Consider the following 18095-nt stretch of genomic DNA (forward strand, 5'->3'; position numbering starts at 1 on the left):
TCTCTCTCTCTCTCTCTCTCTCTCTCTCTCTCTCTCTCTCTCTGTCCCTCTTTGTCCCTCTTTCTTGATCGATCGATCGATCGATCGATCGATCGGTAGGTCGGTCGATCTATCTCCGTCTCTTTTGCTCTCGCTCTCGACCGGACTGACCTGTTCACGTCGCATATAGAGCCGCAATAACTATATCCAGCCGACGCTTTTTTCTTAAGTGCGTTCTTGCACCAACTGGAAATGAATTGAGTTATTGTAAAATCGTGTCCAGTCGCCCCGTAATTCTCGTTCTATCTTTATCTTTCTTTCTATTTCTCTCTCTCTCTCTTTCTCTCTCTTTTTCTTTGGCATAAGAGTGAGAGAACAAAATGGGAAGAGAGGAGTGGATAGAGCACGTAATAGTACCATTTTCCTTCTCTAGTTCATAACTACGCGCACGGTGCGTTGCCACGTGCTCGATTAACGATATATCTCGAACATAAAGAGAGAGTCATGCATGGTTTCTTCTTTTTTGCCCCTTTCTTTTATTTCTTTTCTATTCCTCCTTTTTATTATCTTTCTTTCTTTCTTTCTCTCTTTCTTTCTTTTCTTTTTTTTCTTTTCTTTTTTATAAAGATCGCGAAAGGATTTTTTCTCGTCTTTTTTTTCGGCCTATCTGTTTTTAATATCAAGATCTTATGTGTTCATTATTTTAACTTAAAGTATCATTCGATACGATTCACGCTTTTCTTCTAATAGTTCGAAATTTCGTCATTGGAATTTTAAATGTACATATATATATATATATATATATATATATATATATGCTAGATAAATTATTTCAATTCGTCGCTCGTAAGAAAATAAATATCGTAGAAGAATAGAAAAAATATTTTGTAATTCTAATAAATAAAATAGAATCGACGAATCAGAAAGCGTTCTACTACTCACCGGCTACGTATCTCGTTCCAGGTGATCGGGTTTACGGCCGTGACGACCCCATCCACCGTCGAACAATTACGGCGAACATCAGGAAGCGCACCGTTCTGTAAACGAAACAACAACGGAGTGTCTTCGTTAGTCTCTCAGCATGATCTTACGTCACGGGAATGTAATCGTAAGAACGAACGTTCGTTCGCTATCTTCTAGGACGTAGAAATCTATGCGAACGCTTGTTAAAGGAAAGTAACGATCTAACGCGAAATTTTCCCACGAGAGGCAACTCTTCCATGAAGATTAAGATATATCGAACGACTTGTCGATAATCGAAATTCGCCATCCTTGAATCCTTGGACTTTGTACATTATTCTTTGTAAATATGATGATCAATGAGCTGATGATAATTAATGGTATGAATTAACATTATTTATTAATTCCTTCGATTTTTTAACGAACTCTGGGTATTAATTATTATCAATGTAATTAATATATACTCGGGAATTTCCATTATTAAAAATTGTATTTCTTACTATCCACAAGTTGTCTCATAAAATAATCTAAATCTTAGAGATTAATAAATTGATATATCTCCGTTTCTCTCGAAAGTGATGAAAGAAGGAAAAGAGAAAGCTTATTCGCAAAGATTCAAGGTTGAAAAATTTGCATACTTCGAATAAACGGATACTTGGAAGATTTCTTCGATAAGACAAAGGACGATGATTCAGAGATCGGAGGAGAGAAGTACATGGTAAATGACACCAGATTCCTACCAACTGGAACATTACGTCACTGTCTCCCTTTCAAGCACCCATGTAAAGTACATACACGCTCTCCACGCTTCAAAGTTTTATACTCGAAACACCGATCTCTCCCTCTTTGTCGAAGAGATATCGCTGACTAATACGACGATTTTAAGAATACCATTTCCCTTTTCGCATCTTTTATTGTCGTTGTTCAAACCACGCTAGCTAGTATCTTCCGGCTGGTAAATATAAATCGTATAATATGCTAAATATAATTTCGTTCGATTAATATATAAAATAGAAACAACAAAAAGGGACAAACTCGTTGACGAACTATGTCTAATAAATCTAGATTTATAACAAGAAGGAAATACATTTAACTGCTTCGAAAGTTCGAGCAAAGTAGAAATCTCGAAATCTTCTGGACTTACCGTTCCTAGAGAAGTCAACTCTACGTTCTAATAATAGCGGAGCTAATTAATTCTCAAACACGTAGGTAATGTACTTGCAACCGCGTAGACGTTTCTAGTTAGCTAAAATCCGTAAAGTCGTTACGTAGTCACTTAGGACACTGTGGTAAGAAAACGATATCTGTAAAGGTCACGAACGTTCTCGTTCTAGAAGGGTAGCTCGAATGCATGAGAAAAAAAAAGAAACGAAAAAAAAAAAGTGAAAGAACGAATATAACTCAAAGACGATGATCTAACAGATTTCTCTTTTTGAGTAATATCCAAGAACCTAGTTGGCACAACAGCAACAACAACAATAACAACGGGATAATTATATTTAGATAAAGACAAGTATTATGAAACGTTTTATCCAACGTTTTTATTTACGTAAACGTTTTATTTATTAATTACTTGAAAATACAAACGTTAAATACAAACTTTATGACTCGATAATTATAAGATTATATATTAAATAATTACAAACCTTTAATTAAGAAATGCCTCACAATTGATATAAATAACTACTCTATTTATTTATGAAGTACATATATATAGACTCAATGCTTGACTAAAATAACAGATCCTGAAGTACGATAAACTAAATTCCTTTCTCTCTCTCTCTCTCTCTCTCTCTCTCTCTCTCTCTCTCTCTCTCTCTCTCTCTCTCTCTCTCTCTCTCTATCTATCTATCTATCTATCTATCTATCTATCTATCTATCTCTTGTCTCTTACAAAGCAGAGCAAAAGTCGAACGAATAGCGATGCAAACGTAAAAGATGTTTCTGCTGTAAGGAGCTAGAAAGAATTTTTCGATCATCAAAGAGCCGTAAAGCCGTCGAGCGTTACTATCCGGGTCTCCTTTATTTGCGGTGGAAAAGTGAGGGCAGGCTACTAACCGGGAACGCGAAGATCTAGAAACGGCGCTTTCAACTGGATGACAGGCGAAAGGCATCCGGTCGAATGGGAGGACGTATAAAATCAAGTTGGATTACGTGCGAATGGTCGTCCTGCTACGTCGGCCGATATACTTAGCAAGTAATCGATGCTAGCATATACTATATATAAATATATGTATATATACATATATACATACACGCACATATACACGTACACACACACACACACACGTTTATATATATGTATATGTACATGTATATGTATACATATAGATAGATTAAATGAGGGTACTCGAAAGCCTGGTAGAACGTCGCTTACCCGATAGTACCTACACGTATAAACGCTGACAATCGGACAGCTAATTCTACTCCCTTCGCTTTTAGTTCTCCTCCGAGCCGAGTAAAGTAACAAATCTTCGTTGCTATCCTGGTGCTATTTCCTTTACAAAACCGACGACATTCGATGTGATCGCAGCGAATATAAGATAGATATATCTAATACGTATAATTATATCTAATATATATTCCGCAAAGTTAATTAAAGGCTACCTCGTTAATTTTCTTATCTGAATGGATTTTTGTTTAAAAATGAAAATGAAGTAGAATGAGAAGAAGAAGAAGAAGAAGAAGAAGAATACGAAGACAAAGGGCAGATGTAAGCAGGAAATTGAAGAAGATTTTTGATTGGTCGCCGATCGCGAAAGGTTCTCGGAGCAAAAAGCGACGGAAACGTTAACGGGACGAGTTTCTCAGTCCGTTATTCCATAAGGGAGAACAAGAAGAAGAAAAAGAAGAAGAAGAAGAAGAAGAAGAAGAAGAAAAAGAGAGAGCTTTAGAAAAAGACGAAGAAAACGGTATAATACGAGACGATTGATAATCGTTAAGATAAAATTCTCATGATAATAAATGGAAACGAAGAAAGGTAGAATCGGTTTTAATAAGTCCTTACCTATACGATGATATTCGACTTTCGTCGAACTCATAAAAAAATATATACACATATAAATATACGTATACATGGATGTACCTAACATATACACGGATATACCTCACGTATACATACAGACTCATACTCAAAACAGAATCAATATTCTCTTCTTTTCGACGGCGCAAACTAACAAGATTGTGTATCTTTTAGAGTACAAAACGGAGGGTGCACGAGAGAGAGAGAGAGAGAGAGAGAGAGAGAGAGAGAGAGAGAGAGAGAGAGAGAGAGAGAGAGAGAGAGAAGGAAAAGAAAAAACAGAGAAATGGTAAGAGAAGTTGCTGCTCTCACAATATCGCGATATGTAAGTCACATATCTTAACGAATCCATGAAGAGAACACAGGCTACCGATTAAAAGGGAAATTTCGTGGCTTTTGCGTGGTGCTGATAAAAAAGGACTAAAGATACCGTGTCAGAAGAAACGGCGAATCTTATCTCTTTCTCTGTCTCTCATTCTCTTTCTCTCGAAAAGGTAAGTTGCTCCCGGTTCTACCGTACGGGATAACATGCTAATGGAACGTAGGCGTAGCACGGAAATAAGGAGACGCGGGCGTGCTCGCACGACAAAGTGGTAAGTAGCCAATTTTGGTCTCGCTTTCGAGAGCGGCAAACCAGTCGTATAAACGTTCAACGAAAGCAGGACTCTCTCGATCCTTGTCGATTACAACAATCGAGTAAAGTATGAAAACTCGAAGGACATTTAATGAATATCTAAGGACCTTGAACAATAACTGGGATATAAACAATCTTCTAATATTATGAATCGTCATAAGTAGTTACGTCATTTTAATGGTAACCTATTAACACGATTATATTCGTAGGAAGATATCACATGTAATTTATCAGGCCTATCCGATATAGTTATTTAACGTCGTAAAATTCAATACTATGTAAATGACTTAATCAAATGATAAAATACTAACTTCTTAAAAATATTCGAGACTAAATGATAAATTACGCAAGGCACTATCTATTACTATTTTCTTTTTTTTTTTTTTGCAAACGCGAAAATACACATACATACCTTCGTAGTACAGTAATCGACTAAGGTATGAGGTAGATGTACATTGGTACTGCTCAAAGGATTAAATAAACGAATGACGTACTGAAAATAGAGACGTCCACACGGATGTTGATTCCTCGACTGCTACAAAGCGACTGCGCTGTTATGTTTACATTAGCCAATTCATATCAAATAAAAGAAGCAAGTTAATCGATTGCAATGACTATAGATACTCGTTGATGTAAACCTTTTGTTTACCTATCGACGATCGAATGACTCGTACACACGAATAAACTAAAGTAAAACGAAACGAAAACGTTTCTTAAATCTATCCATTTATCTTAATTACCTATACGTAATACGATAATACTTTGTTTTTTTTTTTTTGTATGACGCAAATCGATCAATATAATTTATAAGAAAAAAAGAAAAGAAAAAGTAACGAAACACGCGCACAACAAACATACATACATACATATATAATCCGCTTATTAAAACGCAAATTGAAAAAAAACGGAACAAACGTATCAAACAAGATAGAATAAAACTGTGTTAAACGTGAACCACTAAACCAACGAGATAGAAAGAGAAAGAGAAAGAGAGAGAGAGAGAGAGAGAGAGAGAGAGAGAAAGGAAGAAAGAAAAAAAAGGGAGACAGAGAGAATGAGAAAGAAAATTACTAGGAAGTGACGGAAGAGATCAAGAAGGCAATAGGAATAGTTTAAGGGGCATCGGTCAGGTAGGAGTCCGGTAGGCGAGCCGTTTGCCGGTTGGAAGGCGAGTCCAAGCCTCTGGAAGGATGCTGGAGAGGCCACCGAGTGGTGGCGGCACGGCCGGTGTGGTCAGGTGGCTCGCAAGGACGCGGCAGGCCGTTCACCCGTTCACCACTCTTTCCCCACTCCACCCCATCCCACCATTTCTCCACGCGTCGAGTTCTTCGCTCGACGACGACAACGACAACGCTTTGGGATCTCTCTTTCTCTCTTTCTCTCTCTTTCTTTCTCTTTCTCTATCTCTTTCTCTTTCCCCTCTCTTCCCACCCTTCCTCCCTCTCTCCTCTCTCTCTCTCTCTCTCTCTCTTTCTCTCTCTCTCTCTCAACTGTGTACTGGACCGTTGTCCCTGCTTCCATCTCCCCTTCTCTTCTTTTCTCGTTTACCTGAGCTCTACCCCCACTATTCTCCACTACTTTAACCCCCACCAACTCACTGAAGCAGTCGACACGAGCACCGTCTTAACTGAGTTACCGGTATTTGTACTCCGAGGAATCGCCGCTTACCCAACTCTACTCCTGTTCATGTAAACACGATAATTGGCCTGTTACACTTTGCCCCTCGTGTGCCGACCGAAGAAATTTTTTCTCGATAATATGGCGAAAAGCGTGAACCGTAAAGTAAGATTTCTCTTGGCGAGGAAGGAAGAGATAAGAAGAGGAGTACTAGAAATTACAGGATTCGATGCTCGAGTTTATAAGTCACCCTCCTTTTTTCTTTTTTCTTTTTTTTTTTTTTTTTTTATATACTTCGTTCGAACGGATATCATCAACTCGAAGGGATTTAATTTCATTTGTTTAATTGCACGTATATTTCATTAAAAAATACATTTATGCGTACATTTTTGATACACGAGATACATAAAGTACTATAACGAGAATTTTAACAGTTCATATTCGAAACGATCGCTGAGAGTCGATCTTACTAAGAGAATATCGATTCGATGGAGAGATAGATAGATAGATAGATAGATAGATAGATAGATAGATAGATAGATAGATAGATAGATCGTGGAGAGGCGGGAATAGTAATTAAGATGAAAATTTATAATCGTATATAGAAATCGAACGAATTCGTTTGGAAGACTACGGGACCATCTATCTTCGAAGCGAATACGAGGACGTTAATGGCGAGGAGTCCGAGCCCTGGCATAAATCTTAGAATCCGGAAAGGAAAACGGTTAAGGCGTTAGAGTTACCACGGGATACGGCGATTCGTTTGCATTAACGCAATATTTCCTTGCCACCTGACCTTCCACCAGGAGAGGATGTCGCCGGGCGAAGCGATATATTGCGAATTAGCGAGGAGTATTATTCGCGCGAGTAATCTTAAGATAGTACTACCGCGGCACCTCCTCCACAACCTCCATCTCCACCTCTACCACTACCTCTACCTACTATTTCCATCTCCATCTCCTTCTTCTGCTCTTTACCAAGGAGAAACGGAATTCTTCAAGGAACGTTTATTATCGTGATACAAGCGTAGTCGTGTAGTCCCGCGTGGAGAAGACACGCTATCGATTATCTCGAGTGCGAGAAGAGCTTTGGTTGGAACTAGCGAAAACCGTAAAAGAGAGAGAGAGAGAGAGAGAGAGAGATAGGATAACTGGCTAAGAAACGGCTATTAAATTCTCATTGTCGCTACAAATCCGCCTTAGCTCTTTCGTTGCTGCTACTCTCGTCTGATCGATGATGCCACCGTGCTAGTAAGTTTCTAACAGTGAAAGCAAAAGAATTATCATGAAATATCGGCATAACTAGTACACTCTTTCTTCTTTATCATCGCCTATCGTACGTCTCGGTGATTCTTTCGTATATAAGGCGTAAAAAGAAAAGCGTAAGAGAACGCGAGTGATTTTTCCAACAGAGGAAATAATAGATCTTTTTGAGGAGGGTTCGAACGAGAAAGAGAAAGAGAAAGAGAAAAAGAAAGAGAGAGAGAAAGAGATGGAATCATAATCACGGTAAAGAAAAAAGAGAGAAAGAAGAAGGGAGTTTGCTCTCCCGCAGGGAACTAATAACCGGGTTTCGCAAACGTGTCCCATGCACACGTACGCGTGTTCCTCTCGCGTGCGCTACTCCTCTTCGTTGCTTTCATGACGAGTATCGGCATCAAAAGCAGCAGCAACGAGTCACCGTAGCGAGTTGGCTTGATTCTTTCTCTTTCTCTCTTTCTCTCTTTCTCTCTCTCTCTCTCTCTCTCTCTCTCTCTCTCTCTCTCTCTCTCTCTCTCTCTCTCTCAGGCACGCGTCAACGCAGGTAGCCGATAAACGAATGGCGGCGTTCTTTCGCTGTTATTAGTTTTCTTTTTCGTAACACGCGTCCTGTCAGGGCCAGGAAATAAGAAGTATTCCGTTAGGAGTTACTTTGTCAGCCATGGCAAAGTGACTTTATATAGAGAGAGAAGGAGAGAAAGAGCAGGACGTAGACTCTCCTCTTTTTTTCTCACCCTTATATCTCTTTCTCTTTCTCTTATGTAGCCACTCTTTCTCTGGCAGACCCATTCATCTCGCAGTGATTCTCGAAGAGAAGGAAAGGGGAGATGAACAGAAAGAGAAAGAAAGAGAAAGAGAGAAAAAGAGAGAGAACTCGTGAAGGAAGTCGATCGAACAGAAATTGAATGATCGACTCGGGGGTGGTAGAAAGGGGGTGAGAGGATTCTAGGGCGCTTGATTGTTCATTCAAACAACAATCGTAATTGCGTTACACACCGCCGAAGGGGCAAAGGGGAACAACAAGTAAAGGGCTGAGAAGGCTGGGAGTGGGGGTGGAGAACGATGGGAAAACTCGACGACGTTGTCCTCGTTGTTCTCTTTCTTTCTCATTCTCTCTTTTTTTTTCTCTCTCTCTCTTTTTCTTTCTCTCGATTTTTATTAGGGGACAAATCGGTCGGTCCCGAGTCTCGATGAGTGGCCACCTCAAAAAAAAAAAAATGCTTTCTAGATCCCCGTGTGATTCTTTGAGAGCAGCTTGGCACTACGCTAACATTATTAGGAACGCCAACGTTAAGAGAGCACGTTCCTATTCGATATCGTCCACTTCTTCGGACCTCGTTAACTTTTCTTTTTCGTGATATCGCTAATCGATTTATTTATTTAGAAAATTATAGATCATCGATCTTTAAATGATAGAATATAGACTGGATCTAACTTCTTCTTCTTCTTCTTTTGCTTCTTCTGTGTGTTTTTTTTTCTTTTTCTTTTTTTTTCTTCGCGAGAGAAGAAAAACCTTCGAAACGTTGAATCGTCGAGTCATCGGCGTAGCGGTATCTCAAGGTCAAACGGAACGAAGGCACGTGGATACTAAGTAGGATGAGCAAAATCGCAAATGGCTAAGCTCGATTCTTGAATTATGAGAAGGTTTTAGCTCGGTGAGTGGTACTCGAGGCTGCCGTATCTCACATATCTCTACGTACGTACCGATTATATAGCACGCAAAGAGGTTTCGTGCTCGTCTCTCCTAGACTAATGCCAAGAATGGACTATGAAGTCGATGGAAAACGATGGAAGGGAAAGGGGAGAGAAGAGAAGCAGAGGAAAAGAGTCAGAGAGGGAAACTAACGATTTGCTCGGTTAATATTTGTTCAGCTATGTGTTCCTTTTCGAGTCGCCTACTAAATCGAGGTTGACGTATTGTTACTACCTCCGTTGCGATTAACATAATAATGCAAACACAATGACACGGCGGTCTCCGGGTCTGACTCGTGTCTGTTTGAGCAGGTGAAAATTTTACCGTGGCCATCGCGGAATTGCGTAGGCGCCCTGCCACTATGTAACCTCTTCTTCCTTCTCCTCCTTCTTCTCTTCCTCTTTCTCCTCCTACCATCATTCTCATTCGTTTCTCCTTTCGAAAAGAAGTTATACCAACTCCCGCATGTTGTTGCATTACAGCGAGACCAATTGTTTTCTAATTCAATTAGTAACGTCTCGTGAATTTTCAGTCTTTTTTTTTTCTCTCTTTTTTTATCTTTTTTTTTTTCGGCACGAGCGTAACGCGATTCGCGCGTATAGACTTTCTTTCATATCGAGGCCTCGTCGTAGCTAGTATTGTTAGACTTCGACAAATCTTTATCTCTCGAAGAAGGACGCGTTCTATCCATTGACTACTTTTTTTTTCTTTTTTCATCATTTATTTCGCTATCATTCTTTTCGCGCGATGAGAAACGCGTTGCGTGCTCGTTATCAAAGAGACCAGAGTTTTTATCTCTCATTGAATTCGTAACGTACACCGGAGATTTCTCATTTCCAGGTAATTAATTTACAATGAACCGGACGAAAGAAGGGGAGCTAATCCTTGGTTTCGAGGGTTACTTACCAACTCGAACTTCTATCGTACGATAAAAGGGATGCTTGCTCACCGCAAACAACGAACGCCGAACATAATTGACTCCTCGACTCACTCTCTCTCTCTCTCTCTCTCTCTCTCTCTCTCTCTCTCTCTCTCTCTCTCTCTCTCTCTTTCTTTTCCTCTTTTTTTCTCTTTCTCTCACGTTAATTCGATCGTCGAAAAATTATTTTATCGATACGAGGGGAAACGTATAGAGAAAGAGAGAAAGAGAGAGCGAGAGAAAGAGAAATAGTGATAACATGATGTTGTATTAACAGCCATTCGATAAACATTCGTTTCGATAGAACAAATTTTACCGATGTCAAAATCTCTATAGAACACAATTTTACGAAGAGCAAATGTTATAAATAAATCAAATTTTACCGATAAATAAACATTGATAAACGATATACTAATTCGTTTCATTAAAATTTAATCAAGAATGAACGCGTTTATAGATTCTGTATACTCTTGATATTCGTATATTCGATTCAAAATGTTTTGTTATGTGATTTTTTTTTTGTAGCAACAATGATAATAACAATAATAATAATTATTATAATTATAATTAAAAGATTAATTAAAATTGTTACAAAAAAAAAAACCATGAAGAAAAAGGGAGTTCGATTTTTAGACGAATTCTTTCCATCTCTATCCCTCTTTTTTTTTTTCTAGGACAGTCGTCGAACGGTATCCTATATAACACGGAGAAAACGTTTGCCAAGCATAGATGGCAGGGAACTTAATCGTAAAAAATAATTGCTAATACAGGAGACTCGGGGAGAGAAGGTGATGAAGGTGGAGAAGATGGAAAAGAAAAGAGAGCAGCAGAGAAAAAGCTCGCGTACCGGATGCAGGCCGGAAAATGACAATCACTAGGCGCAGGACAGTTTCCTCTGTCTGACGTCAATCTGTGAGAATCAGTTGAATTTGCTCGGCGGTGCAATCTGTTAAGGGGGTGAGATATCAGAAGGGGTGGATAGCCGCCCGGGGCTCGTTCGACCTTCGCTCTAATTTATCGACTCGTCGATGGTTCTCTTAAGGTGTCCATCCTTTCTCAAAATGACGAACGAATCGATAAGATCGATATTTATCGTCAACGTTGATTTTATAAGAGGGCTTATTCTTAAGAAAAAAATAAATAAATAAATAAAAAAGAACAGAAAATGAAAAAGAAAAATTACGTTTAGAACAAGTCAGATCGATAATATGGTAGTTAATTATGGAAATGATGATGATAATAATGATGATGCTGACGATGATGATGATGATAATGATGATGAGAGTAAATAAATTAAAACGCAAAATGATCGAGCACTGACGAGCTTATGTTACATTACCGGTCGATAGATAATATGCTAAAATAATTATTATTTTCTCTTCGAGGCTAACGAGAAGCGATAATGTCGTTCCTCTGACAACCTTCATTCTCTGTTCCCCCAGTTTTTTCTCCACCCTTCGACGAGCTTGTACCGCGATAATAATCGACGAGATCTCTCGACAGGTGTCCGCCAAGGACGATTTTACATACGGCACGTCAGTCTCGATCTCTTTCCCAATGTCAAACCCAACGAAGGGTTCTTTCGTCTTACGAGAAACATCGGGACTATCGATAAGACGAATAAGGTCTTCGCGCAAAATTGGAAAGGAAGTCATCCTCTTCGAGATATATCGAAGATCGATCGACAGCGAATAGATAAAAGAAAATATATAAAAATAAAAGAAAAAAAAACAAAAGTAAATAAACGTACGTAATTGTAAGTTAATCAAGAAGAAGTCTGGCTCATTTCCAATTGCCTACGTCATTCGACCTTCGTTTACTTTCGAGCACTTTTCGATTATCTCGACGTGAATTATTTTTATTCTCGACGTCTCTCCTTCGATCTCTACTAGTGGACAATTTACATAACAAATCGAATTCAAATGGATCGAGACAATGTACCAACGAGGCCGTTAATTAATTTAGCTTGTTAATTATCGAAGAGGACTCGATAAGACTGAATGCGTTGCGTGTAGTTAATAAAGACGTGAGCCTTTCGTTCCATTGGAACATTGTATCGTTTTAGAGCGAGTAAAATGAAAAAGCTCGTCGTATGAGATAGCGATTACTTTTATATCCGCAAAGAAAGAAAGAAAGAAAGAAAGAAAGAAAGAAAAAAAGAAAGAAAGAAAGAAAGAAAAAGAGAGAGAGAGAGAAAGAGAGAAGCAGTGGTATAAAACGTGAAAAGCAAAGGTCGCGTAACAAGAATCTCGAGGCACTAGCCTTCCATTTGAAGTCTGACTCGAACGAACGGGTCTCTCTTGTACCTGTTCTCTCTCTCTCTCTCTCTCTCTCTCTCTCTCTCTCTTTCGCAGGTGGAACGTATCCTCCTTCGACGTTCGTTGGCTTTGTGGCGGAGATCGGTGCAGCGTGATTTCACCCCCTATGTAGATGGGCACAAGCGAAAGAGCATGAGAGAAAGAAAGGGAAAGAATATTAAAGAGACTACCGTGTTTCCGTGCTACGCTTTGCGATCTTCTTTCTTTCCTTCCGTAAAGGTCCGAGTCGTTTCTTATTAGTTATTAGTGTACACGCTCGAGCGCGTGGCAATGGTGGCAGCGAACGAAAAGAGAGAAAAAAGGAAAAAATGAAGAAAGAAAAAAGAAGAAAGAAAGAAAGAAAGAAAGGAAGGAAGGAAGGAAGGAAGAAAAAGAGAGAAAAATATAGAAGAGGATGGAGGAAGTAGGAGCCAAACGAAATGGTTTGCAAGCGTGGAGGGAAGAATAGAGACGAAGTCTTGAATGGGGCCTTTGAATTACCGCTGGCTGCTTGTTTTCCATAGACACATAATGTATATACACGGCTGTACGGGCGACTCCAGGTCGGGAATGCAAGAGAGTAGTAGCATGGCTTGCCAAGTAATACATAAGTATAGCCAAGCTCGGCGATACGAGCTTACACAAGCAAATCCGTAAAGTCCATAGATGGAACGAGAGAAAGAAAGAGAGAGAGAGAGAGGGGGGAAAGGGAAGGAGGGAGAGTAGGAAGAGAAAGAGGGAAGGCGCCAGAACACGGCTACTCGACTGGCATCGTCAACACACCACCATCGTCGTATCACCAAGCAGCACTAGCATCACCACTGCTATCATCCTCCTCTTCTGTCCTTTCTCCTTGTCGCCCGGTGTCCCACCTCCACCCTCTTCGACTCTCTGAAAGATCCCTCCCTCCCTCCCTCCCTCTCTCCCTCTCTCTCTCTCTCTCTCTCTCTCTCTCTCTCTTTCTATCTTTTTCTTTCTCTCGCCATACGGGGTACACCCTGTCGTCTTGTGAAAAGAATAATGTCTCTCTTTGAAACATTAGCAATTCTATGATCGCCACCTTTATTTATATACGGCACGACGACGCAGTTCGCTCCACCTCCACCTCCTTCACCCTATTCGCAGAGAACTCGCGTATGAATATACATATATTGCCATATATATATATATATAGAAAAAGAGAGAGAAAGAGGTATGTCGTCGTGAAGAGGACGGAAAGAAAATTGTGAGAGACGAACGGGAAAACGGAGGAGGAGGAGGTGAAGCTGGTGGAGGTAGTTTTCTCTGCACCGGTGAAGAAGCAAGAAGAGGGACAGAGACAGAAAAGTTACTGCTGTCGTTGTTGGTAGTAGTGGTGGTGATGATGGTGATGGTGATGGTGGTGATGGTGATGGTGATGTTGATATTGGTGTCGGTGTTGATGTTGGTGTTGCTGGTGGTGTTGCTACTACTACTACTACTACTACTACTACTACTACTACTACTACTGCTGCTGCTGCTGCTGCTGCTGCTGCTGCTGCTGCAAACGCTACCGTTGCCTTGTTACAAAATACTTTAATTAATGACCCCTCGGAACAAATTTACCTTCATTATTAGCACATTCATGCCGCGCGCCTCGACGGCGTTACGTACGTGAGCGCGCGTGTACGTAACACGTGTATTCGAGAGTCACAAAGACCGGCATTGTGCGGGACGCTCATAAAAGGCGCCTGTTCTTGCGCGGGCTTTAAATAATTCAATTCACCGAATGCTTCCACTCCTCCCCCTCTCCTCCTCCTCCTCCTCCTCCTCCTCCTCCTCCTCCTTTTCCTCCTTCTCCTCCTCCTCCTCTTCTTCCTCCTCCTTCTCAGTCACTGCCAAGCATCGCCTTTTGCCGCTGTTGCTGCTACTGCTGTTACTGCTGCTGCTGCTGCTGTTGCCGATGGCGTTCCTCCTCTTCGTTAGAGGAACTTAAGCGCAAATGGAAAGAGAGATATACAGAGAGAGAGAGAGAGAGAGAGAGAGAGAGAGAGAGAGAGAGAGAGAGAGAGAGCAACGAGAAAATAAGAGGAAGGAATCACAGTGCGGAAAGAAAGAGAGGGTGCGATCTTAGTGGACTCTCGCGACCCTCATCGAGCATTTCCTTTCGTTGCAGAAGAAGAACCGTTCCTCTCCCTCTCCCTTCTCCTCTTTCTCTCCCTGCTCATCCTCTGTTGAGAAGAGCCAACCATCGGACCCTCGACGAAATACTTGGATCACGATGATCTTATCCACCGTGACAACCCATCGCATTCTCGCGTGACACGCGAGAGAAGCCTTCGCTAATTATTCCTCGCGTCGACACGAGCGAGCTTAATAATATTTCATCAAATAACTGTTGAGGGATATAAGGGGGTTAGTTTGTACGTGTCTTAGTATTTCCGTCGGAGTATCTACTTTTTCAATTATATCCCTTTATACGTCGTTGAGATGAATTTTTTCTCTCTCTTTTTTTTTTTTTTCTTTTTCTTTCTTCTTTTCTTATTAATCAACGAAATCGACTCCTTTGTTGTGTAATATTTATATTTATAATAATCGGAAAAAATTGATAGTCTCTTCTATCCTTATATCAAACCTTATTGAAATAAACCGATGTTTCTTTTTTCTTCCCATTCCATACCTTCCCTATCTTATCCGCACGAAATTCTAGTAACGTAGGGCATTACCAGACGTTCCGAATAAATCCATACCGATGAACGTCCATTCTTCGAAGAGCGAGAACACGATAAAGAAACGTAGGTTGGTAGGTAGGTAGGTAGGTAGATACGTGGTGCACGAGAAGACACCGGCCAAGGTACGAAGCGGTCATTAAACGAAGTCCTTTTAAATTACAAGCTGCATCGAGCGGCGAGGTCGAATGTAAAGCGATTACGCGTCGCCCGACGACTTTTTGTCGCACGAGTGAGATTCGGCCGAGTCGATCTCTATCTCTGGAGAAAGAGGTAGCTAACTAAATACATTCTCCCCACCATTCTTCCTATCCTCTCTCTCTCTCTCTCTCTCTCTCTCTCTCTCTCTCTCTCTCTCTTTTTCTCCCTCTTTACGAAGATCTCGAATCTATCTTCCTATTAGTATAGCAGGGTCCTATCCCGCTGTGGAGAAAGGGTGGACCATGGAGATACTATAAATCACTCCTGTCGATCTTAAAGTATCTATTATTTTAATTGACTCGTCAGAGGTGGACGGTGATTACGGGTTAAGAGGTTGACCCTTTGCATCACTTTTTCTCTCTCTCTTTCTCTCTCTCTTTCTCTCTCTCTTTTTTATTTATATTATTCCTTTTAACGTAACCATATAAAGCTTCCTACTGCTCCATAGCGGATATATTCTGTCTTGTTTGTTATGCCAAGAGTGAGACGAGCGAATCGGAAGACATTAAAGCGACGCCGACTCGTTTATATCCAACATCGAGAGAGCAAAACTCGCCCGTTTTCTTCGGAAGATGAGAAGAGGGGAAGTTGGTGGGTGGATAGTTGGTAGGTAAAGGAAGAGTTACGAGCCATGGGGAATCGATGGGGAAGAAAAGGAAGGCAAACGACGACGACCAAGACGAAGAAACCTTCTCGCATAGCTCGTGAACGCACAATAACTCGTCTGTTCGAACGCTTCGCGCGTTCGAACGCTAGAGAGTTAATAAAGTGTGTAAAGAGAAAAGACTGGACCGTGCAAGAGAGACCCGTTCCTCGTATCCCAAGCTAATTATTCACGCGTGTTTAAAAAGCAAGATTCTTCGTAGGAATCTGACTTTCTTCCTCCGGCATATAGAGATCTTACGTATATAGAGATTTCATCTCGCGGCACACCTATCCGTGTCCTACCTATTCTATTTTTCCTTTTATTTTTCTTTCTTTTTCTTTCTTCCCTCTCTCTCTCTCTCTCTCTCTCTCTCTCTCTCTCTCTCTCTCCCTCTCCCAGCCATTAGTTTCGCGTTATCTCGTTTCTCATTGAAAGCGAGTAGAAAATAAGATTTATCACTTACTACGATTAGCATCGATTTTTTACATAATACTCTTCACTTATATTTTCTCGGACTTACTATTAAACGGAATGAAATTATACGACGCGTTGTAAATGTTCCAAACGATCGTTCCAAACGAAATTCTATCAAACTAGATCATTTCCTTTCAATAAGGAGTCCGTTCAAATACGTAAAAAAGATAGTAACGGGAAAATAACGCCTCGATTACAGTGTATACGTTTTCCGGTATCTTGGCTATTGCTATAAGAAAAAAAAAAAAGAGACAGAGAGAAAGAGAGAGAAAGAGAAAAACGGAATGGAGGAGAGATGGAATGGAGATGAGAGTAGAGAACACGCAGGAAAAAAAAGTAGAAGAGAGAGAGAGAGAGAGAGAAAGAGAGAAAGAAAGAAAGAAAAAAAGGACGAAGAAGAAGAGAAGAAAGAGGAGGAGGGTGCTCGTTCCGGGCTCTAGCCAGACAAACAGCCCCTCGGCCCGAGACGATGCACGAGTCTCCCGGTGCTTTTTACTCCGCTCGTTTCAAGTTTACATTTATGGAGTGATTCCCTTACCCGTTGTCACCGACCGCCTCTCTTTTCTACCCGCCTTACCTTACTCTCTCTCTCTCTTTCTCTCTCTCTCTTTCTCTCTTTCTTTTCCCCTTTTGCACTTGTATGCAGATGCACCGTCGTCGGTAGACACAGGCACTGGCATCGGTGATTATCGCTACTACCTTGCCATCACCATCTCTCTCTCTCTTTCTCTCTCCCTCTTTCTCTCTTTCTTTCTCTCTCACTCTCACTCTTATTTCGTTTCCTTTTCCTTTTTCTTTCTGTCCGTCTGTCTGTCTCCCTTTCGCCCCATTTAACCAGAACAATGCACCGACGGCGTAAGGACATTAACGTCGCTTCTTTCTTTTTCGACGAGAACTCACCGCAGGTGTTGCGGTTCGATGATAATTGGAAGAGAAACGAGTCCAGAACGACGAACGACTCTTCTTCTTATTCTTATTCTTATTCTTCTTCTTCTTCTTCTTTTTCTTCCTCTTCTTCTTCGACGTCTTTCAGACTCCGAAAGCCAGTGAAAATGCGATTCCAAGCGTTTTAAAGTCTTTTCGATTTTTCTCTTTCGTTTAAGAGAGAAAGAGAGAGAGAAGTCAGACGATCGATAAATTCATATTTAATTTTATTAAACTCGATTATTTTCACGAAAGACTGTAAGGTTTCTAAGTTGTGAGATAAAAAGACGAACGAAGAGTTGAAACAAATGATGCGGAACGTTCGGACGTTCGATTTATGCTTGGCATTATACGATTAGCTAGCGCACAGATACACGTAAACACGTTTTTATATCAGTAATAGATATCAAACAAAACGGAAAGAGAATTCTTGATCTCCTTTGCTTACCCAAATATAAATAACTAATATAAATTTTACTACTGAACAACGTAAAAAGTGAAAGAATTGAGATAACGTCCGACGATATCTACTTTTCGAAAGTCGAAGTGTCCGATGGTATGAAATATATTATTTAGAATGTAACAATATCAAGAGACTTTATTGATTATTATCGTAATACGATGATACTATATATATACATACATATATACATATATATATATATATATATCGTCGTTTCCTTTGCAAGATTTTAATGAATACCAGCATACAATCTTTTAACGTTTAATTTGAGCGTTATATTATAAAAGAAAATAGAAAAAGGAATAAATATAAAAGAGAAA

At 40.2% G+C, this 18095-nt stretch overlaps 1 protein-coding gene across 1 annotated transcript in view; it reads right to left on the bottom strand.

Annotated features, from left to right (window-relative positions):
• LOC122628100 (dendritic arbor reduction protein 1-like) overlaps window positions 1–18095 on the bottom strand; it is a 172095-nt gene that overhangs the window by 114086 nt on the left and 39914 nt on the right. The window contains exon 2 of the mRNA XM_043809959.1: window positions 922–1016. Within this exon, the coding sequence (XP_043665894.1) occupies window positions 922–1016 (95 nt within the window). The remainder of the gene's footprint in view (window positions 1–921; window positions 1017–18095) is intronic.

The sequence above is a fragment of the Vespula pensylvanica genome, chromosome 3 (genome assembly GCF_014466175.1).
Source record: "Vespula pensylvanica isolate Volc-1 chromosome 3, ASM1446617v1, whole genome shotgun sequence".
Classification (NCBI taxonomy): domain Eukaryota; kingdom Metazoa; phylum Arthropoda; class Insecta; order Hymenoptera; family Vespidae; genus Vespula; species Vespula pensylvanica.